The sequence below is a fragment of the Lipophrys pholis genome (genome assembly GCF_963383615.2).
Source record: "Lipophrys pholis genome assembly, chromosome: 10".
Classification (NCBI taxonomy): Eukaryota; Metazoa; Chordata; class Actinopteri; order Blenniiformes; family Blenniidae; genus Lipophrys; species Lipophrys pholis.
The window spans coordinates 11602990-11626438 of NC_137640.1; the positions used below are offsets into that span (position 1 = coordinate 11602990).

The following is a 23449-nucleotide window of genomic DNA, read 5'->3' on the forward strand; positions in this document are numbered from 1 at the left end:
ATATAAAAACTCTTGTGGAAGGGTTATAGTGAAAGTAGGTTGGTAGAATATGTTAGGCAGCCAGTTGACATTTATCGTATCTTCAAAAATGGAACTTTTACCAGTAGGAGAAATAGTTAAAGATATGACCAAGTTTAAGAAGTTGGTAAAGCTCAACAACTGGGACAAAGCGTCTCAAAACTGCAGCTCTGGTGAGGTGTTGACAGTCTGCAGTGGTGTGTAAACACATCTATGCAATCTGTTCTATTTTTCAGACACCTGACTAATTGAAGGGCTGCCAACAGATTCTGTGATAAAATGAAGATATTCATAAAGACCTCTTCATGCAACAAATGTTCAGTGGAAGAGAATTTGTACACAGAAATCTATACCCTTCAATATAGTTTGTTTTTTCCCATGGTGTTATAATGTATTCACAATAATTCATAGATACTATTTTCATACATACAACTGCAACTGACACTACTAAATGCCACAGGTTTAACCCCTTGAGGACTATCCTCCCCAAGGACTGAGTATTTTTGGTAACTCTATTCTAGAGGATTCATATTTTTTCACTATATGCATATTATAGTTAGGATTTACTTGCACACATCACCAGAAACTAGAAGATCTTAGTTTGAATTTCATGTATGGTACAAGCATGTAGGTGATACGTTCTGAAGACAATAAGCTTTGGCCTATAGGTTTGTGCAATCCCAGATAAATCAACTGAACATAGGTGTAAACAGAAGTGACACTTGCCATACAAAGCTAACATCAAATTTTGAGTTTTGTTTTCCCCTCAAACTTTGCAACATTATATAGGATCAGTAATATGGGATGAAGGTTGCTGCAATTAACTCAAATTGTATATATATATATATATATATACACACACACAAACCCATTTCTCCTCAGAAATACACAGGGGCAAAAATCAAACATGTCTAGCGGACAAGGACACTTAATCTCAAAACGTTTGATACAGAGCCAGCTGGAAACATTGGGAGCCAATTAACCACTCAGATTATTAGCTCAACACACTAATGAATCTTTTAAATATTCATCTGGACAACTTAGTTTATCCTACATTGTTTCCAAAGCCGACTTCATTTCTACAAAAGGTTGCGCTCTATGGGCAAATACTAGGACAGACAATCTCATGTCTAGCAATAAAAAGAGCCCCAGTTAAACCGAGCAGGGCCTAATTTTTATTGAATGAAATGCAAAAACCAGACAAGAGACAACACATTGGTAATAGTTTCAGCTTCACCATCATGAAAGAGCAAGAGATGACATCCCATTCAATGTATGAAAGCAAACCTTAAAACAAGGACATTGAGGTTTTTCCACAATAGCCTGCCACCTACTCATACAGATATGGAGGTCAAGTGGACTCAAGACGTACACTGAATGAGGAAAATTACACTCCACAGGCAGGCGCTTAGACTTTAGCGTGCATTAAAGGGACTGAAAATTACATATTTTATTAAGCCACACATTTATACTCACTGATGTCATCACTTTTTTTAAAGGGAAAGTGGTTCTTACAAGTTTGGAAGTTGTCAATTTTCTGGAAAAAGCAGTTACTCCATCCTTAAAGCCGGGATTTTCTTCTGCTCAGAAGAGACTTTGCCTACACGGAAAATAAAGCTGGAAACCACGCTTTGTGGCTCCAGAACCACTCATTTTAGAATACATGGCATCCTCAGAGGAAGAACCTCAGGGTTACCATATATTCAGACTCCTTAAAAACACAGCTCTGATGTCTGACCACGTTTTACATTACTGTAGTATTTGGATGCAATTTCCAAATACAGGAGTTCTATGAGATTAAGCCACACTTTGTTTACAGGAACCAAAAACTTTAGCATCTTTCAGAAAACTCCGACAGCACAACAGCAAGAAACCCACAAAATTCGTTTTTAAAAAAAGGCATCAATTCAGCAACTCAAACCAAGACAGTCACAATTGAGCAACTTTATTCATAGGCAACCACAATACAAAAAAGAAAAAGAAAAAAGTTTGGTAAATGAAAAGGCATCACTGCCATCTAGTGGAAAGTTTGTCATATTAACTTTGAGGACAGTTTCTTTGGTCGAACAATGTCAGTGCAACAAAGCAAGAGCCTTCAGGACTGATCTCCAATCTGTAAAGCAAACAAATTATTGCATCAAAATGATAAATGCTGGTAGTGGAAGACTCTGCATAGTGATACTCACAGATTCAACACCATCAATGATGATGCAGACTTTGTCTTCAGTGTCAGTTTCTGTACTCGGCGCCTCACAGCTGGTCTCTTTACTTTCAGGATCTGTGGCATACTCCTCACTGTCCGTCTCTTCAGAAACGGGCTGAAAAATTTGCAGATTTCCTTGGAATCAGTGAGGCAGCCAACATTGAGAGTTTGAGATTTGTTAAATCTGATGTGGCTATGCACACTAGAAAAACTGAACCTACACGCGTTTCAGGAGTTAAAGCAATACAGAGTCATATCAATGATCAGAACGCAAGACTATAGTATTGAATACATGATCTCTCAACCAGCACTAACCTCATAGTCAGGATCCACATCAACACTTTCTTCAGGTAGTTCCTGGTCAAGCAGTTTTATCCAGATAGGAGAATCATCTTCCTCATCCTCCATCACATCCTTCTTTCGTTTGTTGCCTTTTCCACCAGGTTTACTGGGAGAGATTTTGACCTCTTTGGAAGAGGAGGAGCATGGTCTACATTTAAAAACATAAAACGACTACCTGCCAGGTAGACACTACGCTTTTCAGCATGTGGACCAAGGATTTCAAGAACATACTGCACTCATGTCAATTTTCAAAACTGACCAAAATGTGATGCAGAAGTTCTCAGACGGGAAAAGCAATACAGTGCAAGCTACAGCCATCATTTTTGGTAGAAAATCAGATTACATTTATGAAATGCCAAACATCCAAACCCTTTTGAAAGTACGTTGCACGAGTAAACATTCCAAGGATGACATTTTAAAGTTATAAAACTTCCAATCATGGGCCTGCAAGACTCCATCGAAGCACAAGCTGTACTTCTACCTGCCCTCAACAAACCTAAAATAAGACCCTATAGGTGACCTTGTAGGAAGTAAAGGGAAGACATCAATTATAGACCGCTGTTGACTGGAGATCAAAAACATGGTTTTGGCCCTGCAGGATGAGGTACCAACTTTTAGATTACTAGAAAATATATCTACAGTTCTACATGTTCAAAAAGAATAAAATCATATGGCCACCAAGTATTTCAAAAATAGATTAGTGACACATGGGAATTTGTATCACAAGCAATAAGGCTGAAAGCAATACCTGGAGATAAGTACAGTCCAAGGCTGTGGGACGTTGAGTAACCCAGGACTGATGTGAGCCAGTGAGGCAGGACAGACACCAGCATGCGGTGGAACCAGTGTGAGCGCTTCCTGAGGGAGACAAAGGGCCGTCCTGGGAAAGCAGCAACTTCCCGCTGTGCTTGGTGAAGTCCCATCAACCTCAAAACTCTGTTAAACACCCTCATCTGCAATACAATATTTTCAATGTCTCCCTGGTGCATCACACTCCTCAATGGGCTTTCTAGACAGTTGGTGATTAGCTTCATGCTGAAGCAGGGAGACATTTTAAAAACAGGCAGGGCAAAGCAGACCAGTACAGAGCCCTCCAACCCCCCGGTCCAACGACAAACTGAACTCAAAGTGACTCACTAGAACGCTGAAAGGAAATACGGCGATGCGTGACACGACCTGCAGTGAGCCATCCCTCCTTGTGACTCTGTCCTACAAGAAGAAGATGAACATAGTCAAAATCAAAAACACCTGTGCTAAGACAGCTATAGCCCTTTGTTCATACCTCAATCTCATCTCCAACTTCCTGTACAAACTCCACGTGGTCTTGGAGGGGCTCATGAACCATCTTCCTGCAGGCCAGGACCAACTGACAGGTTCCAAAAGAAACAAAGTAGAGAGCAGCAGGTTCTGGGAGCAGTCGTTGGAGGGTATTTTGTACAGCCAGTTTGGGACTGTGTGACCAATCAGGGTGAAGGAGTGCACCTGGATTAATCAGCGAGGAACACAAAGCAGCACCCACCAATTACACACCAGAAAGGAGGAGAAACAGGGAGGTCTTTCTTTCTTTCTTTCTTTCTTCCTTTATTTCTTTCTTCCTTTTCTTTAAAGTAATATCATTGTTGTTGTAAGGGAACAAAATCCTACAAACATCTGTATGCTCTGAAATTCTCACCTTTATGTGAAGTCTAACATCAGGTGGACTATTTATTATTTATTATTTATTTATTTACAGTGGTGCCCAGTCAGGGGCTGCAGGGCTAGCAATGCGAGCCCTGTCAAAAATGATTTTTCTTCTTTCTTTTTTTTATAATTAAAAAGTGATTCTGAAATCTGTGTCTGGAATCAATTAGGCTGTTTGTTCAGTATGCAACTTTATCCAGAAAACGAATGGTTATATTCTGTGGAGCTCAAATCTCCTATGTCCTATAAACGCATCACAGCGATAATAACCTTTAAATTTACACTTCAAAGTTTTTCTTTGTTGTCGTCACAGTGTATGTAATGCAATTGTCTATATTTTTGCAAGATCAAACAGTTAGTTCTGAAAATTATTACAATTTCAACATAAAGTCAATTTTAATGAAACATTCTGGTGCAAAATACAAAGAAATGTCAAAAATAAACTTGTATGGATCCCATATAACCTCCTTGCTTGGTGGGACCATATTGGAGCCTCTTGCCGTCGGTTTTGGCCCACGGGCCTTATGTTCTGACGTCAAAATCGTCATCCACTCTGTGCGCGAGCTCCACACCGTCCCACTGCGGTCGAACGCGCGATCTGTGCGCACCGACTGCGCATGCGTCAGAGCCTACTGGACACGTGTGAGGAGTTCCTCCGTCTCCCCGTCTGAACAATCACAATTTAAAAGGAAATAAAGAGCCAGACGGCTCAGAACTCCTGAAGTGAAACATAAACTACTTGAGGAAAGGTGGAGAACGTCGGGCAGCAGAAGTGGAGATAGTTTTGGTACCTGGTCCGCTCCTCTCAGATTCTACTCTATATGGATGACTATATTGACATATATTGGAATATATGTGATAATATACTAAATATATTACACTTAGAGTAGAAGTATAGGAGAGAGCAGTCATGTCTCAAGTTTAATTTTTTCTTTTTTTAAATAAAACACTACTGTGAGGGGAAACAAAATCCTACAAGCATTAAAATGCATTGTATTATTATTATTATTATTATTGTTGTTGTTGTTATCTCATTCCTTTTCAAAGCAAGGTTTAACCTCTGATTATGCATCCATTGAGACTCTCATAGCAGCTGGGAGATGCTGCTCTTCTGTCTCCTTCTTTGCATATGAAGAGGTATATGAGAGTGCATTATGCGTCTGTACAGGGAAATGGCCCGAATTGGTAAATGTATCCGGTACCGGTTTTGGTCACATCTACGTCTGCGTTGATGCAGTGAGGGAGAACACAAGGTGGGAAGCAGAGAAGTATAAAAGCTGCCTGTGACCACTCTTCTTTTTAAACTGCTAACAAGCCACGGTGGAGAGCAAGTGCATCGAAGGCATCTTGAAATGGATAAGAATTCAGTCACCAGAGCATTCAGTATTGGAGCTATCAGTAGTAGGACAGATACTTTCGATTTGTCCATTGCGCGCAGACACAGCAGTGCAGGGATCCGAGCACTCTTGTGGGCTACGAGCAGCGCAAAGTCCTTCGGGTGTTCCACAGACTCTCAGACAAGCTTCGAGAATATATATTCAAATATATTGACACCCAGCAGCATCCCCCAGTTTACGATCCCCACTCTGTCTGTACAAACTGGCTCAAGATCGTGGAACAAGGAGACAGAGGAAAAGGATGCAGAGTCAGAGGGAATCGTTGGGATTTCAGGGACAGAGATGGAGTCATTGGTTTCATCAGCCAGTGCCACCACTTCCTCATCATCTTCTGCCTCTCGATTAAACTTGACTCTGAAAGACCGCAGAGCCGAGCGGAGTGTTTCAGACCCTTTAACAAAAGGTAAACCTCTCCTTCATCGAGACGTGTACTATCACCGTTCCTTCAAGGAGGACCAACAGTGCCTGGACCCTGTGAGCAAAGCTGCCCTCTCCCTGCCACACCTCGCCAAAGTAACCACCCCGTACGGCTTTGTCACATTGAGCCAAAGCCCTCAAATGGCCAGCGAGGAGGCACTGCTGCACCAAGCTGGTCTCCGCTGCTCCAAAAAAGACAACAAGGCTTTGGGCTGTGTCAAAAAAATTCCAGGAGCAGCCACAGAGCAAGGAAAAGGCAAGTCTTCACATCTGTCAGGAGCTAAGAAGAAACTATCCAGAGATTCAGCGGACTCACAAACAAAGTCCAGAGTGGTACAGGGAGAGTTGAAAACACCTTCTGCTTCCTTCAGCAATTCCTCACAGTCTTCTATACCAAAGCCACCAGAAGCCAAGCTGAAGCGCCGTTTTTATGGGGTTATAAGGAAGTATTTTATCTCTCATCATGTGAAATGAATTTGGAACAATTTCACCAAGAAGTCTGTAAAGGAATAACAAAAGATAAGAAGAACTACTGTGAGAAAATATAACCTTGACAAACCCATGTTGTAAAAACTCGCTAAAAATGTAAAAATGAATGCACCTTGTGCAATAATTTTTGTTTGAATTTTTGTGTTGCATCAATTTGCATTATAAGTGTACATTTTGCCATAACCAGAAGTAATTTGTTATAAAATTAAATCCAAATGCTTTGAGCTTTCACCTTTTGTTGATCCCAAAAGGGGCCTTTGGTATTTTGTCCATCAGATATAAGACGTTACAGTGTTTGGTGTTCAAATTAAATACATCTAATGTGTCAAGTACACGCGTAAATGTCCCATGTTTTGTGGAGAAAGTTGCTCTGCAGCTGATCACCAGCTGGAGCTGGACTGCTCCCCAGGCCCCCTACAGGCTGTTGCATGACATGTAAGGACGACGGAGGCTGTACTGCTGTTTTGTGCATTTATTCACCTCCATGTACATACATTGTATTCATCTGTGAAACAAAATGGGAATAAATACACACCACCCCTTGTAATCAGTTCATTGACATCTACAACTGAAAGGCAGGACTGACAAAGGAAGGTGTGTTTGATTTGTGCACAAACACAGTCATGCAACCCTACGGGCAATTTAGAGTCAAAAATTAGGAAACCACCAAAAACTATGGGATGAATCTTGTGCCAGTATTCACATTCTCATTATAACTCCCTGACACAGTGAAGATTCACAGCCACCGTAAACATTCAGCGGCAAACAAAATCACATTCAGGCCATAGTGCCTTTGTGCTGGTAGATTTGCATATTATAAGTGGAATATTTGCTTTGTTGTAGGGCTCTGCTTCCTGAGTGCCCATTTGGTTGCATGTTTATTTATAGTTTCCAGAGTTGGCTTGAATGCTTTTTCCTGCAGCACTGAATGTGTCCCTCAGGCAGTGAAACCAAGAACTTGCTCTTTAGCATATGAAGAGGTTCAGTGGAGAGGCCCTCAATGATGGTCACCAAATGCACCCTCGTAGCTCGTGGTCCTTTAGTCTCCCACAATTCAGTGAGTAAATATCATTATGACTCAAAATACCCAGCTACGAGCAAAAGGAGAGGAAAGCACAAGGGTGAGTGCTTGAATACAAGATTAGAAAAAAAAAAGCTCATTTAAAATTGAAATGGCTTTCCGTGCAGTTTGTGCGTGTGCATGACGTCAGTGAATGCTTTAAGGCAAATAAAGGTTTGAGGTTCAGTGACCTCAGCATCTGAATCATATCATAAAGCAGCACAAGTAAACTAACCAAGTGTGAACTTTAATGAGAAATAAGGGGTTTGCAATGAAGAGGACAAAATGAAGGACACCCCAGTTCTTTAAAATGTAATTCCATTGTGTGTCGGACCTATTACTTTTAAGGGAAATGTAATAATAGCACATGCATCTTCTATGTATACTTTATCCAACTCAGGGTAGGGGGAGCTGGAGTGGTTACCAACTAAGTGCATGTTGACAGATTGTGGGAGGAAACCAGAGATAAAACCAACATGCATAGAACATCCACACTCCACAGAGCAGCGATGTGTCTTTGAGACCAAAGTGGTAACAACTATACCACCGTGCTTCACATAACAATGAACTTTTAGAATTAATTGTTAAACATACTTTGAAAATTAACCAATATTGTATACGTAGAAATACACACATTTGGAGGAATCTGTGTTTTAAAAGTTCAGTAGTGACTCTAACAAAGGTTTATTACAAATTCCTCACTATGTCTGTCACATCTGTCAGTGGCAGTCGAAGACAACAATGCTGAAACAGCAAAAATCCTGTTGGGGATGAAAATAAACAATATATGTTAATCAGTGGTTAATATAGAGATTGGATAAATATGTGATTTATATAACAAATGTTATTGAACTTCCTTTGTAAGGTGGAGTCAGTCTGAAGTCGAGTCCACAGTAATGAAGCAGCTTTGAGATGCTCTGTTTTCTGATGCCGCTAAAATCGGATTACCACATGTTACAAAGAGCAGATGGCTCAGAGCGGGCCTGAGGTGTTCCTCTTTCTACCCTCACATGCAAGTGAAAATTAAGGGGAAGTGTATAAAGTTTAACAAAGAAACAGAAAAGCTGGAGATTAAAACTGAAGTGCTGCTTCATCATGTCCTGAAACACACATCATCTCTGGAGAAATGCTGCATCGTGATTACACATTTTTTTTATCATTTTCTTTAATGAGACAAAACAGTCTGACAGACAATCTCCTATGAGCCTGTGAGTCAGTTGGAGTACTTCATTAGGCCAAGAATACACTTGAGGTAGCACAGCAGCAAAGACAATGACTGCACTGCAGAATACCATGGCCTCTTGAGCAAGTGTGTTTATATACATATACCGTGAAAAAATAGTCATTAACTCAGACACTTGTGGCTCTGGTGACAGTGGCAGCTTTCCTGACAATAATAGCAATTTTACACTTTGTAACTTGTATTTTAGAATCTTGGATTACGCCAAATATTTACCATTATTACCAGTCGTGTGTATGATACACTGCATCGCCTTGGGTTTGGAAAAAAGAAAAATGTGTACTGAGAAGATGAACTTTTTTTCTTTTTTTTGTATTTTACGATCCTCTGATTTTTCCAGCATGACAGTGAAATTGACTTGATGTGCTGTGTTTCTGAATGATTATTCACATCACTAACTAGTGGAACATCTTCAAACGAGGTGCTAAATCAATGTCCCAATTGATTCCGTGTTGATTCTCTTCCAAAAACATAAAAACAACATGTGTTTTGACAGTAATTTACAACTATCAGCATGTCAAACCACATAATGTTCTTCTCATTTCAAAAACTCCTGGAGTTATCTGGTCCTCGTACACCTGTCCTTATCTGTCTAAATATTTTTGCACTGTGAAGTGAGTAAAAAGCAAAAGTTGCAAAGCAGATATTGCAAATGTAAAAGCTCAAACGGCATCATCCCAAATATCACGCTGCGGCTGCACATGGCGAATGTAGATCACCTGCAACTGAGAGAAAGAAAGAAGAAAAGCATGGGGTGCAAATCGAAGGGGCTCTGCTGTAACTGCTCTTCCCTGTTCTGGCAAGCTGAGGTTAGCTCACAAAGCACATTTGCCCTCAGTACAAAAGTAACTTTTCCGGTGCAAACCTCAGACTCAGACTGAAAACGATTACAGCAGAGGATAAGCAGCAGAGCAACATTGAGAAAGAAGTAAGAAAAAAAAAAGTCACTCTTAAACATTGCCACAGTGAGAGGAAGAGCAAAAGTGACAGAGGGTGTAGCTGAATTTCACGTGAAGTCTTTCAGAACAAAACACTGAACGGGCCACTTGGGTTTCATATACACTGACTTCAGTGACGGGAGTGAAGTGTGAGTAGGGAGAATGTGCATGATAGGGGTCCTAACCTTTGTACAGACCTGATGGCATCTTGTAATCACAGCAAATCAAAGGACAAGCCACCAGAACTGCCCATCAAACAGCGCAGGTAAGACCAACATCAAAGTATTTTCTCTGTCTCTGAAACGTCGATGGAGAAGTTATATTATTTTACAGTTTTTTGCTTGACTTTACAGGTAAACGCAATCATGATTTTCACTAAAACATACTCGCAGATTTACTTGCATAAATCCAGTTTGCACATTTTGTCCTTTGCTTTTAATCAAACACCACATTACATGTGAAATGCAACAATAAAAAAAAGAAAGAAATGTTTTCTGAGCTTTGTATGCAGCTCCGATCTTTTTGAGCATTTATTCACGGACGAAAGGTAAAGAGATTTTATTATTCTGTGCTTTTCTTTAGATACTCCAGTGCAGAGTCTGACCACGTTATGTACAGCCCCGTTGGGCACGGGCAGCAAAACTACGAGAACAGTGATGTCTTCCCCGAGCCCACTGATTGTCACGCGGCCCACTGCCCCATACACCAGCGCTATGGTAGGTTAACAGAATGATCATGTGGGTTTTAAGATAGGAACTCCAATGCATTGTTCTACTTGTAACCACAGACATGCTCGTGTGTGATGGGAAAAGCACAAGTTTCTACAGCATGTGGTTTACTGTTCTCAGTTCACCTTTCAGTTCGTGAGAGGTGAAGAGAGGAAGTTAAACAATGCACCACAGTGGCTGCTCGTAAGAAGAGTGATTGTACTAAAGAGCCAAAGCCTCTTTTTGGTAACACTGCTGCATGTTCACTGCCAGGAGTTCACGTCTGACCTGAATCTTTCTGGCTGTGTTTTTCAGATCCCCCCCAGACACCAGGCGATACTTTTCTCACCCCACCGCCTGTTCCCAAAAAGAGGTTAGCCCGCACCCTCTCTCTTCCAGCCACCAACTCACCTTCAGTCTCACCTTTGTCTCCTCTGGAAAGACATCCACAATTCTTTGACAACCCCGTGTACATGATGGCTCCCACACCCGACCCCTGCGTTCATGAGAAGACACAAAACATTACGAAGAATCCTTCTCCAAGCTGTCTTTTGACACCCCAGATGAACATCTGCCCCACCACTTCAGCAACTCCATGAACCAGAGGATTGTTTCTCAGGCGATTCAGCAGCGCCGCCGATTGTTTTTAATAAGTATGACACAGAGTGCGGCGATGAGGCTGCTGCTATGGGACGAGGCCTCACAGCGACATCAGTTTGTACAAGACTCAGGATTTCCTGCTGACAGAGTGCAGCAGGCCAAAAAAGATTGGTGACAAGATATACCCCAGTGTGCATTGCCCCAAAGTACCAGGGCAGGCTCTCGGGTAAACAGTGAGTTTTTTCCTTTCCTCGTTCACTTCGCACAGTTTGCAACACGCTCTATTTACTGCATGACCTGATCTGTTGTAGTTCCTTTTATGCACACCAGTTTCATTTGTATGCAAAACAAGGCGGCATGCGTGTGGCAAACACCAGCCAATACCTCAAACTTGATCTTTATCAAGGCTCCAACTGTGATACATCGAAAGTACTTCATCTAAACTGTCAGTAGATGTCACAGCTGCAACACAGTATAATTGATTTATTTTGTTAAATCTCCTAAATATAGTTGCTCTGCAGGTGATTGCAAATTTAGTAATAGGTTTTCTTTGTTTTTGTGCAGGTGCAAACAGACTAATGAAGCTTCTCCAGCCATTGCGCATTTTGAACCCCGCTACAAGCCACACTGCAAACTCAAGGTGCCAGAGAAGCTTTGTTGTCTTCAGCTGGGTGCATTACAGCCAAACAACCAGGAGGCGACAGCATTGAGTGTGTCACCGACTCAGGCTGCATGATTGCCCCCACAGTTGATTGTTTCCCCTGGAAAGGTCCCTCTGTTACCACTATGGAGGACCTTTTTCAGGAAAGCTGCTTGATGCAGAGCACCGAGTGTTTGAACCACTACAGACTGGTATGAGTTCTGCTGTTGCAGGAACCACTGGGCTCACATCATATGTTCAATGGCAGTGCCACAGCAGCTGAACGCAAACCCCAGGAGGTCTTTCTGATGTTCCCCAGCAGAGAGGCAGACAAGGCAGAAAACAAACAAAAATGGGATGACTTTGAGGGGAGGAAAACCCCAGCAGACAGAAAGAATGAAGGGACGGGCGGACGGCAGCTGGTAAAGACAGGATTCAGACATTATGGGAAGTGGAAGGGTTTCCTCGAGCTGTGCTGAAGCTACAGTCATCTTCACGTTGAAAACCAAAATGGAGCTTGAATTCAATTCTGTCTGCATCTACAAGACAGTCTGAATAATACGCCCAGGTCTTCATACCAAAGGGGACTTCTCCATCTGTCCTCCCTGTGAGCTGGGCTCAGATGACAGTATTGGCAGGCCCGCCTCAGGTGCTCCTCTGGGGCCCACACGTCTCTCTCTTCAATCATGGAGGTTGTACAACAAACACTCTGCACGACTGGCTGAAAATCAAGCGAGTGCTGTTGGTGAGGAAGTTGGCAGAGAGGGGGTTAATCCTTTGTTCTGAGTTGGGAGGACTGCATGTGTCTGTAGTATCTGTCATGTACCGGCTGTAGGCAGTCAACTGTGGCATGTTCTAGATCAAACGTCACTAACAGTCAGACTGTGGTCTTGGTCCAGACCCAGACGCTGTCCGTTTCGGAACCAAATCTACTTCCAACCAAAACAGATTTAATCTGGAATGGACCGAGTCATTTCTGTTCATGCTTCCCACAGGGAGCACTAAACCACTTGTGTGTCTCATATGCTCAGTGGCTGCGGCACTTATTAAAAGTGCCAATGCAAAACCGCATTATGAGACAAAACATACAGGCTTTGAACAGACTAACCCACTCCAATCAGAAGTAAGATCACAGAGAAGAGGTAGTGTCAGAGCCCAGTAGGACCAGTCCGCCAGGGTCCTGAACCATGTTCATTCAGGACCCATTTCTCCTCACAGATGTCAGGGGGTCCTCAAAGGAAGTCACACGACACTTGAAATGTGTAAATGCTGGGCCGCCCAAGATGCAAATAGTTGCTCTCCAAGCAGACGTGGCCCTGAAAGAGCAGTTTGTAAGAACTGACACCTCCACTTTCTCCAAACGGTCACTGAGACACTTTCCCACGTCTGAGGAAAGTAGCCCTTTAAACCATGATCACGTTTGGTTTCAAACACACCCGTGAGGCAGCTTTCTCCACCACAATCAAAGCTCAATATTGTTTCTGGCTCCCCAATGAGCACCTCCACCTGTGTCTGAGAACGGTCCTGACTCCACTGAAGCCTTTCTCCGGAAGCTGGGATGTGTTTAGATGAACTGTCTGTAAAGTGTGTTTTTTTTTATTATATATATATATATATATATATATATTGTTCTGAAGTCAAGCAATGTACATGCACAATTTTCACAATTTATATATTTTCTCTTATTTTGAAAATGAGTTGGGGTTTTTTTTTTTTAGTAAATGACAGAACATTAAGTAGTCAAAGATGTGTTTTCAGTTCCATATGATGATGAATATTGTAAAAACGTTTTTGAATTGCACTGAATTCATTCGATTTGACAGTCAGGTGTTGATTCCAGAAGTAGTAGCTCAACTACTTTAATCATGTCACTTTTCTTTCAACTGTTGAGCTCCTGGGTCGCCACAGTGCATTGTGATCCATGTGTTTTGTCACATTAGAGAAAAAATCTCTGATGTAAATATAAAAATGTAGCCCCTTCAACTGTATTTTCAATAGCTGTGTCAAGTCTGTCTCTGTTGTCACAAGTTCTCACTTTCACAAACATTTTCAAGTTCCTCTTTTTTCTCTTATCAGTGTTGCGCACATTTTTAGAAAAATAAACGGTTAATATTTTCTTTTTTTTTTTTAAATGTTGCTTTGACACTCAGCTCTATGTGGGTCTGCACAAGAACTGATTCCTTGAGAATAGTCGTACATAAGAACATTTTGGTACTTAACCATATTAGGAAAAAGCAGCTTCAAAACAGCTATGATGAACTATATAAATGCAGACAACCTTTATTTTTAAGAAGGTAAGCTGAATTGTTCCAAGTTTGTTAATGCATCACAGGTACTGAGGATTATTAAAAGCAGCACACTTTGAGTAGTTCATGTGAAGTCAACCATAAAACCTTAAAACGACCATAAAAGCAGAGGGGAAAAAATAATCCACATCATAAATACAATAAATATAATTATTATGCATTTGCCGGATATTATGCCAGAAACCAGATTGAAACTGCTGGTTTGATTTGAGGTGGTCGTGGAGTTGAAAGGCAACAACTCTTTTTAAAAACCTTTGAGAGAAATGTGAGGTTTATGGGTCTGTAGATTGTGAGGATTTCTAGGTGAATGGGAGGTTTTTTGTTTTTTTTTCAGAAGAAGCCTGATTATGGCCGTTTTCAGTTGGGATGGAGGACTGGAGAGACTGACTGATACTGGTGAGGTTTGTCTTGAGCAGGCCAGATGGAGAGGGCTCTAGGGTGCACCTGGTGGGATGTCCAGGATCTCCTGCTGGGAGACGGGGAGGAACGAGCAGAGGCTGGAAGATCCTACAATGTGGCTCCGATTCAAGTCGGCGCCTCAGAAGCTACCCGTTTAGTTAATGTTTGCTCTGGGTACTCTTCACATGCCCAACACAACATACCTTTGTGATTAATTCAAATGGTGGCTGTTAGTTTATGACTGCCACCGGACATGTCGACACAGTGAGGAGGCCCCATGACAATACTTCCTTCGGTATGAGAAGCTTGTTCCCATCAGCGCAAGCAGTGAGTCGTTTCATTGGTTTTTCTGCATTTAATAATAAAAAGAAAAAAACAGACACGGCTGTATAAGGTGAGCAATTTTATTTAGTACAGTTACAACATGCAGGTTTTCCTATCAAGTGGAACAACACAAATTAAAATCATGCACACAATAAAAAAAAATAAATTCAATATCAACTGATAATTACTATGAACATACATCTACTTACATGACTATGATTTCAATTCATCATAAATATACTGGGGAGATGATTGGAGTTCATTGAGGGTGAACAACGATTCAACACTACACATCAAGGAGAGTAATAGTGGCGAGGATGCATTGCCCAGGTATTGTGTGGCCACTTGCTTTACATTCTTGGTATATTAACATCTTACCCTAGTGCAAATATAGAAACACAGCACATGGGAGGTAAAACAATGAAAATCCTATGACAGGAACCCTCAACCACAGTGAAGTTGGATAATGTATTCAATTCCCCAAAAAATATAGAGATGTGTGGTATGAACCGAAAATAAGAACAACAAACATTTGTAACTGCTCAGCGTCATTTAATCGTCATCAGAGGAGTCCCGCTCGATGTTGTAACCCATAAAAAGAGCGTCAGGGCGGGAGGGGATGAGGGGATGACCCGGTCTCACAATCTCAAAGCCCAGGAAACTGAACGTACGCAGCATGGGTGCTGAGCAGAGGAAGAGGGAAGAAACACATCGGTGACAAAACTGTTCACGTCAAGACAAAAACAAAACACTTCCCAGTCAAAGCTATGAACTATACCCAGTCTAGACAAGTGAATAAATACGTCATCGTACATTCGGTGTATAATTTCTAGCATTCACCTTTTGCCAATTATGTAAAAAAAAAAAGTAGCATGCAGCAAGGCTCGCAGTTACGTGCTGAGATGTTCAACTAATGAGCAACATCTGGTGTTTCAGATGAACTGGTTTCCCTTTTAACTGGTGACCAACTGCCTTGAGCACTTTGTCACTCCTAAAAAGGGCTAAAGTTAAAAAAAAAAAAAATAAAAAATCCCTAGTTGTTCTGGCAAACTCTGTTTAGCCGCATTGACAATTAAATTTCAACGTGTTGTGGCGTTTGAGTCTTTTCCATCCCTACGAAAACACAAAAGAACCCGTCTGATATTCGGCAAATGTAGAAAATTCATCACTAGGTAAAAAAAATCTATGATAGTGTGTTTTCTCTCATAATCCTTTTTTTTCATGTTGCTTAAATAACATCAGACACAGTAAACCGATTAGCAATCGCAATCTCTCACCTAGATCGTCTCTGCGCTTGTGGATAAAGATGAACACATGATCAACCTGCAGCTGCTCTTCTGCAAACTCCAGCAGGAGGGTAAAGCTAGAAAGGAACAGACGAAGACAAAACAGTCAATATTCCATCAACTACTGAGTAATATTCTCAAAGAAATTAAATCATGAAATACACCTCCAGACATCAATACCAGGATTTGTGGAAATCTCACAAATTAATCTTTCAAGTTTACACACATTTATTGCACAGGTTAAAACAGACAAGACAAATGTACTAACAAGTTCTAGAATCTTTGTCCTACAAAGAAGAAGCTTTCTGTTACCAACCTGTCTTTACTGCCTTCAGGCAAAGGTCCAGGTGGAATTTCAACATACAGATTGCCCCCTTTCAGTGCTGCCCTCCACACACTGTCCTTTGCTTCAGAGCGGCGGGGCTCAATGAGCAAGAAGCGCACTCTGCCGTTAGCAGGCAGAGGCTCCTCATAAACGAGCAACTGATCATCCTTTGGGGGGGGGGGCAGACATGTAGAGTTTAGATTAGATAAACCGTCAAACTGTAGATAAAAGTTATTCAAAAACACAAAAACAGAAGTTGAACTTACAGAGTAAAGTAGCTTAGCTGAAAGATTGTGATCCCGCTGGTCATTCCCTCGCCCACCTGGGATCCTCAGGGGTGGGAGAGGGGCATCAGGAACACCACAGAGGCCCCGGACACAGGTTACTGCAACAGCGGGAGCACCTCCTGGGACTGGAGATTCTGGAGGGCGAAATCAACGAACACACAGATGGAGCCATTACACTGGAGGTTCTGCTACCAAATGAAAAACACACTCCCCTTATAGAGAATCAGTTTGGCACGCGTCACACCTTCCAGGGACCAGGTGTGGCAGTAAAACATTGGCCAAAGCTCAGAGTCTCCACTCGCAAAATGAGACACTCGGGTAATCGGTAACTGTCCACGGCGTTGTCACGCACGTATACAAGATGTTTTGGTGGAAACGGAACATCTGGGTTAGTAAATCACAATTAATGGTGACTCATTCAAATCCAAACGTTACTTATTCAGTTTGGAGACCTGCAGTCCAAAGGAACATTGTGGTTGTTGCACTTCGGGGGAAAACACTGGACGGCAGAGCACACACAGCACTCCTTCACAAAACGGGGTCACTTCAGATTACACCACAAAGACAAACCTGAGCGAGCCATTCTGGTTCAGCACCGTTCCAAAACACTGTGTCGGTTCTGCTTGGCTTGCTTGTGCAGATGTGCGTCATTATATATTAACAATGTTGGGGGGCATTGGGAGCAGACTGAATCCATCAGCAGCATAACAGTGTGAATGCTCTCAGACACAGAGACGCTCGCTTGCGTAAATGCCACTGCAGTGCTACATGTGGAGCAGATGTGTGAACCAAATGAAATACACTGTTGTTCTAACCAGCTTCAGAATGCAACGTGCTGCCTGACCTCGCAGGCCTCTGGAGATTTAAACCGACTAGCAACTACCTAAATCTGATTATGTGATTAGGCAAAAAAAAAACAGCCCCGTGCCTTCCTTGCATAAAACCCTCAGTGGTGCCAGAGCTACGATATAACCGAAGGCATTACGTGATCTCCAACTCAGTAATCTTCAAAATGTAAATTGTATGCTCCAACACTTATTCAAGCCTAGGCTCTTATTTGTAGTGATTATTTGCCAAAATGTATATTACATTTTAACTGTTGAAGGCCTCTTAATAACACTAAATGTAGCAGTACTGAGAAACCGTGTGGGAGTAGGTACAAAATTGGCCTGGTGGCACTTCAGCAATTCCAATGCCCATCAGAAAAAGAAAAAAAAAAGAAAATACCGCAAGTACAGAAACAGAACAGCTTGCAGCAATGGACCTGGTACCCCATACTCACAAAACACCTCCCACAAGACATCTCAGCAGATACAGTTGTAAGCCTTCTCCAAATCCACAAAACACATGGACTTGATTGCCAAACTCTCACGACCCTTCAATAATCTGTGAGTGTGTGAAAAGCTGGTTTGTTGTTCCCGACAAGGACAGAAATTGGCTTGTTCCTCCTCAATCTGAAGCTGAACATTAGGCTGGAGTCTGTAATGGACAGATATCAAGGACCGTATGTCTGACAGGGATGATCGACACGCGATGCCACTTCTGACATTCATGCTGTCACCCATTTAAGTACACAGTTCACTCAAGAGTATCACCTACTGATATACACAGAACTGGCTCTCTGTTCTCACTTGGGTCACGCTTACACACATTCACAGGCTCTTTATACATAAACAACCCGATAGCACAACACATGTGTTGAAATAAACCTGGGAATTTCTCATCAGTCTTTGGACAACAGAAAAATCCACAAGGCTCCTATCCAATACCCTGGCATAGACTTTCCCTTAGTTCAACTTGTTATATAACAGTACCAATCATTTTGTCCAACTCTTAGCCTCGACACCGTTGCTACATTTCTGTTGTTAATACATTCATACTGTTGTAAGCCTTCGCTTACAATAAACACACACAAAAATACCGCTAAACAAAGAAAACAAAAGAGTATAGACAAACAAAACTATAATATACCCGATTACCATCATTCTTGTATGGATATGGAAGCCAATAACTATTATTAGTTACCAGTAAATATTAAGGAAAAACATTTCCAGGTGTTTTCAGTGAATACAATAATAACTTCCTGAACCTTGATTCAACATGAAACACACCCCTTATCAATAAATACGGAATTTAAACCACCTTCTAACTGAGCTGAAGCAAAGTATGAAGATTATAACCAGAAGGACTCTGTGGGAGGCAGATGTATTTGTTTAGGAGGATTGATAATTAATAAATAAATAAATAAATAAATAAATAAATGATTCAAATGTTACACAATTCTATTCTGGGTGCTTAACATTACACTACAACCATCTGCACGCAGCCACAAGGAAGAGCTGTGTACAAAATGTCACATCACTGAGCTGATATTGCCCATACAACCCCCCTTCCCCTTCGCAGTGCAGTGGAAATTTCCTACGAGTTGGTCGTAACAGTATAGAAGTACACGGTGGACCAAAATCCTGTCAGGACACGACCGAGGGAACCACAGCCCCCCCCCCGGGCGCAAAACCGCTCGACATTTCTCTCAAAATCATCCCGAGAATAAAAGCCTGAACTGTTTTAGTTAGGATTGCTTTTCCTTTAGTCAGAAACCAGGCATTAAACGAGCCATAATTGATATATAAGCGATTGCTTATAATGACAATGAGTCGCGTTTAAACGGCAGAGGAGAATATTAATTTAGTGTTTCATAATCAGGAGGTCGCCATCGAAGTAGTCTAAGCTATTCGTTTTTTGTTTGGTTGTTTTTTTTTGGGGGGGGGGGGGGGGTCGACGTTACATCGCTAGTTAACACCTCAACAAACAAGACAGAAACACCTATCAATACAGCTAAAATTGTAAAAGCAAAAACAAGATTAAAGGGATCAGATCTTTATCAGACTCGAACGAAGACGTGAAGTAGTGCCGAAGGAAGGCGGTCGAAATGCCGATATTGATTTTAACAACAACAACGACATGAAAACATCCGTGATGTAACAGCAGCGGAGCTTAGCTTCACGAACCAACAACCGTCCAATGTTGATATTTACGTTATTCTCACCAAATGCAACACACAGGGAGGGGGGGGGGTCACCTGGAACTACCCGCGTTCAGAAATAACAACTGAACGTGTGTATTTTCATTAAAAGTTAGGAATATAATTCTAAGTGTAAATGTCGTTTAGCATTGGCGTGTAGCACATTAGCTTAGCTTATAGCATCAACCAAGCCAACAGCGACATTGGAAACGTCTATTTGCTGGTTAAATTATCTATTACATTAGACGTTAATAGTTTCGATACACTAAATTGCACTGATGTGACTATAACTAAAAAATTAAGATTATGTGAACAAGTTAAACGTGGCATATAGTTATTAGTTCATGAAGAAAACTGTCTATAATGCAAGCATTGATGATGCGCAAACAACAAACACTGGTTGTGCTTCAGGAAATACACGGCGCCGTCTCCAGCTAGGCCGCGGATTGTTAAACGGAAACCATTAAAAACAAAACAAAAAAACTCATACCTTTCACTTTCGGGTTTATTACTGGACTGCTCGATAACAGGCATCTCGGTTAAGTTTCTCTCTTTTTCTCTAACAAAACAATGACTATTCAAAATCGTCTGTAGGTTGGATTTAACCATCCGGCCAGCGTCCACACCAGCAGCCTCCTCGGTCGTCTCTGTGCTCGGAGTCGGGCGGAAGGCTGGGAAAAGAGGCTGCGCTATCCGGGGGAGTGTCCTCCGATCCGGCCTGACGCCCACTGATCCACGGTGACACATTTATCATCTAAGATCGTTATGTAGATTAGGAGAGAGGTGGTGGTTTGGCTTTATTGGCATTATCTGAACAGTAACAGTTACAGATTGGATAGGGGAATAGTATGAGATAAGATGGTGGTGGATGTGATCAATGGGAAGATGCTGGGCTTTAGAAGGGAAAGGACATCAAGATGCAGGAATGATATAAAAAACGTACCCAAATGTGCCTTATTATTTTCATATGCTTGAAAGAAAGCCCTATGGATAGCAAAGAGCCACTTATAGTACACAATAATATCTCACAGGAAGGCAGATTGTTTCCAGGTCCATCCAAATGACAAATACATGGAATCAGATTACCTTAACTATTAATCCTGCTCTATGAAATTTAAATTAATGGGCATTGCCCAGTTTTAGACAATTTATTTTAGTTTTAGTTTTTCTGTGCTGGTAGAAACTGATGGTAAATCTTTCTTATGTCTTATAAACATAGAGCTAGAAGAATGGCTATCAGCTATCTTGATTATACTGACTGATTGTGATAAATCTTATATTCATGTTGACAAATGAAACTTCACCTTGGTCAGAGTTTGTAGCTTATTTTTGTGTAATTAAAAAAAAAGAAGTTTTGAAAATGAATTACCTTGTCACTTTTCCTCTTGGTCGTTACTTGTAGAACTATTCCATTACTTGTTTTGTACTTAATATGTTGTTTTCTATGCTTTTTTCAATAAATACACTACACCTTCATAACTTGTCTCTATCTATCTTTGTGTGTGGTGGTAAATCCATCAGTGTTTTCTTCTCTTCAGGCAAGTAGTCTTTTACAACATCCTATTGACATGTCTTCATCAGAATCGTCATCCAGTGGTGGCGGATGGTGTGTCTTTATATCAGCTGGTGTTCTGAACTAAACTGTATTAGGTTTAACAGTCAACGTGTTGATATAACCGTTAAACTTCATTTATTCTTCTTCATAGCAGGCTCACTTTCTCATCTTATGTTAGAAGTAAATTACTCACCTCCAGATTATGAGTCAATGTGAGAGTGTTACGTTGTCTTTGTGTTTGTCCTGTGATGAACGGGTAGCTTTTTCAGGGTATTTCTACTGTCACACATAGTCATTCAGGAGGATTCAAGCGGAATGAATGAAAAAGTGAACTGCACAGTTGTTTCAATCCACATGCATTAGACCTGCTGTGATTTACTTCGGCAAATAATTTGCTCCTTAAAGATTTCAGCCAGTTTTGTTGGAGTTTGACGTTGAAGTCCTTTGGCGTCTGAGCCTGCTTTAAACCTCAAGCCTCTATGCAGTCCTCCAGTAGGCTGCAGCCTGGTGCATTATGGGTAGATAATCTGTGAGAGCTCTGCAGTCGAGGCCGTTTACTCTAAATCCTGCCAAAGGACTGAACTCAGGAATCTCCCATGTTTCTTGAAACAATTTTCTATAAAATACTGCATGTCACGATGAAGTCCATCTGCAACCCTACTCAGGATCAGGGCCATTGCCTAGTGAGTGAATTTCAAGTAAAAAAAAAAAACAAGGCAAAAACCAGCCGGATCTCCTCAGAGTCATTCCTACTGTCACATACATCTCAGCCTCTTCAGTGAAATCAGGCTGAGTTGAGTTGAGTGGAATGGCTACAACTTCCAACATCTTCATCTCACAAATGCCTGTTTAGATCTGCATCTACAGAAAGACAATGGATGTCTTTGTCCCTGGGCTGGCTCTGTCTCTCTGTGTGTTTGGACACCTTCCTAGAAAGGACAGATGAGTACTACAGTTTGTGTACAGTGATCTCTGATTGGCGAAGCCACGGTAGGTTTGAGGTGCAATAACATCAAACGCCAACATGTGTGGTGTTGTTTTAGGCCAGACGCCTCAGAAACAAACCTATTGAAATACACAAACCAGACTGGTGGTGTCAAAATACCTCAACATAGAGCTTCAGACAATACCAGAAAAACATGTTTACTTGCTACCAGCCAAATACCAAATTGACAGAGGAATGGACCATTTGTGTGATTCTTCTCTGAAGATTTGTGATGTACAAGAATGAGCCTTGGCTTTATCGCTTGCTGTGCTTGTCCGTGAGTCTCCTCAGAGACCTTGACTGTCTGCAAAACACGACAGCAGCTGTGAGAAAGGTGGAGGGAGGAAGAGCATATTGAAAGGATGCAGCACTCTCTCTCAAAATGAGAAATTGCTCAGTGTTGCCTTTTCGAGCAATACCAGATAAGGAGGCACACCCTCGCCGGGGCTCAAGTCTCTGAATGAATCTTTTGTCTTCAGCTGCAATGTAACTTTTCGTGCTCAAATTAATCTACATCCCATCCTGTTCTTCGTTGTTCAGATTCAAGTTTCTGTACGACAGAGACAAACATGAACAGACTCATGGTGAGAGAACGGAATGTTTTCAAGCAACATTTTCTAAACTGTACTCCTTTGGCTACAAAACTATCCGTCAAAACATCTGAATATGTACCCAAGTCCGAGTGAAGAGAAATATTCCTTAATTGTTGTAATATAAGTATTTGTAGTTTTCAAACCACCGTCAGTACTGTCTCCTCACAACAAGAGGATTCCTGGTTTGAAACCTGTTGGTTGTGTGGGTTTACATGTGTGCATAAGTTTAATCCTCATTCTTTGACTTCTTCCCACAATTGTTAGACATGTTTAATTGGAAGGTGGCTGTGTCGCTGTGTGTTTTGTTTCTCATCCTGCCTCTCACACAGCTTTGGCTGGGATATGCTCCAGCCCGGCCATGTCTTGATATGGTACATTTAGAAAATTGGTGGACTTTACGTGTAATTCCAAAAGGCTTCTAATTTGAAAATAAAGGTGGGTTTTTTTATGTGTTATATGATACAAGCTGTGGTGCACATTTCAGTGACAATGGTCTACTTCTCCTCCAAAGGAGTGTTTCAAACCAATTCGGTTGATACAGCACAAGTACATTTCTTTTGAACCTCTGTGTCCATATCTAATGTGATCACTTGCATCTCATTGCAATGCTTTCATTAATTCTCAGATCAGTTTGCA

The 23449-nt window shown here is 41.4% G+C and overlaps 3 protein-coding genes across 3 annotated transcripts; 1 reads left to right on the top strand and 2 right to left on the bottom strand.

Annotated features, from left to right (window-relative positions):
* Positions 1-1173: 1173 nt before the first annotated feature.
* org (oogenesis-related gene) lies at positions 1174-14785 on the bottom strand. The gene is made up of 9 exons (XM_080473625.1): positions 14640-14785; positions 10903-10987; positions 9982-10081; positions 3846-4045; positions 3701-3772; positions 3312-3516; positions 2537-2688; positions 2205-2336; positions 1174-2131 (listed from the first exon to the last, which is right to left on the bottom strand). The coding sequence occupies exons 3-9, from the start codon at positions 9989-9991 to the stop codon at positions 2114-2116; spliced, it is 789 nt and encodes a 262-aa protein (XP_080329751.1). The 5' UTR covers positions 9992-10081; positions 10903-10987; positions 14640-14785; the 3' UTR covers positions 1174-2113.
* LOC308115829 (uncharacterized protein) lies at positions 9715-12068 on the top strand. Its single transcript, XM_080473626.1, has 4 exons — positions 9715-10049; positions 10367-10500; positions 10807-11324; positions 11656-12068. Exons 1-3 carry the CDS (start codon positions 9985-9987, stop codon positions 11088-11090), a joined length of 483 nt encoding a protein of 160 aa, XP_080329752.1. The 5' UTR covers positions 9715-9984; the 3' UTR covers positions 11091-11324; positions 11656-12068.
* Positions 14786-14826: 41 nt separating the features above from the next.
* Positions 14827-20331, bottom strand: oaz1a (ornithine decarboxylase antizyme 1a). The gene is given in 6 exon segments (XM_080473627.1): positions 14827-15443; positions 16038-16123; positions 16363-16538; positions 16638-16724; positions 16726-16792; positions 20171-20331. Coding segments are annotated over 6 exon segments (666 nt in total). The 5' UTR covers positions 20290-20331; the 3' UTR covers positions 14827-15312.
* Between the last annotated feature and the right edge of the window lie 3118 nt (positions 20332-23449).

Coding starts and splice junctions, on each gene's coding strand:
- LOC308115829 (XM_080473626.1), top strand. CDS start 9,985: ATGGCATCTTGTAATCACAGCAAATCAAAGGACAAGCCACCAGAACTG. Junction 10,050..10,366: donor CTGCCCATCAAACAGCGCAG/GTAAGACCAACA, acceptor GCTTTTCTTTAG/ATACTCCAGTGCAGAGTCTG. Junction 10,501..10,806: donor CCCCATACACCAGCGCTATG/GTAGGTTAACAG, acceptor TGTGTTTTTCAG/ATCCCCCCCAGACACCAGGC.
- org (XM_080473625.1), bottom strand. Junction 2,689..3,311: donor TGGACTGTACTTATCTCCAG/GTATTGCTTTCA, acceptor CCTCTTCCAAAG/AGGTCAAAATCTCTCCCAGT. Junction 2,337..2,536: donor ATGTGGATCCTGACTATGAG/GTTAGTGCTGGT, acceptor CAAATTTTTCAG/CCCGTTTCTGAAGAGACGGA.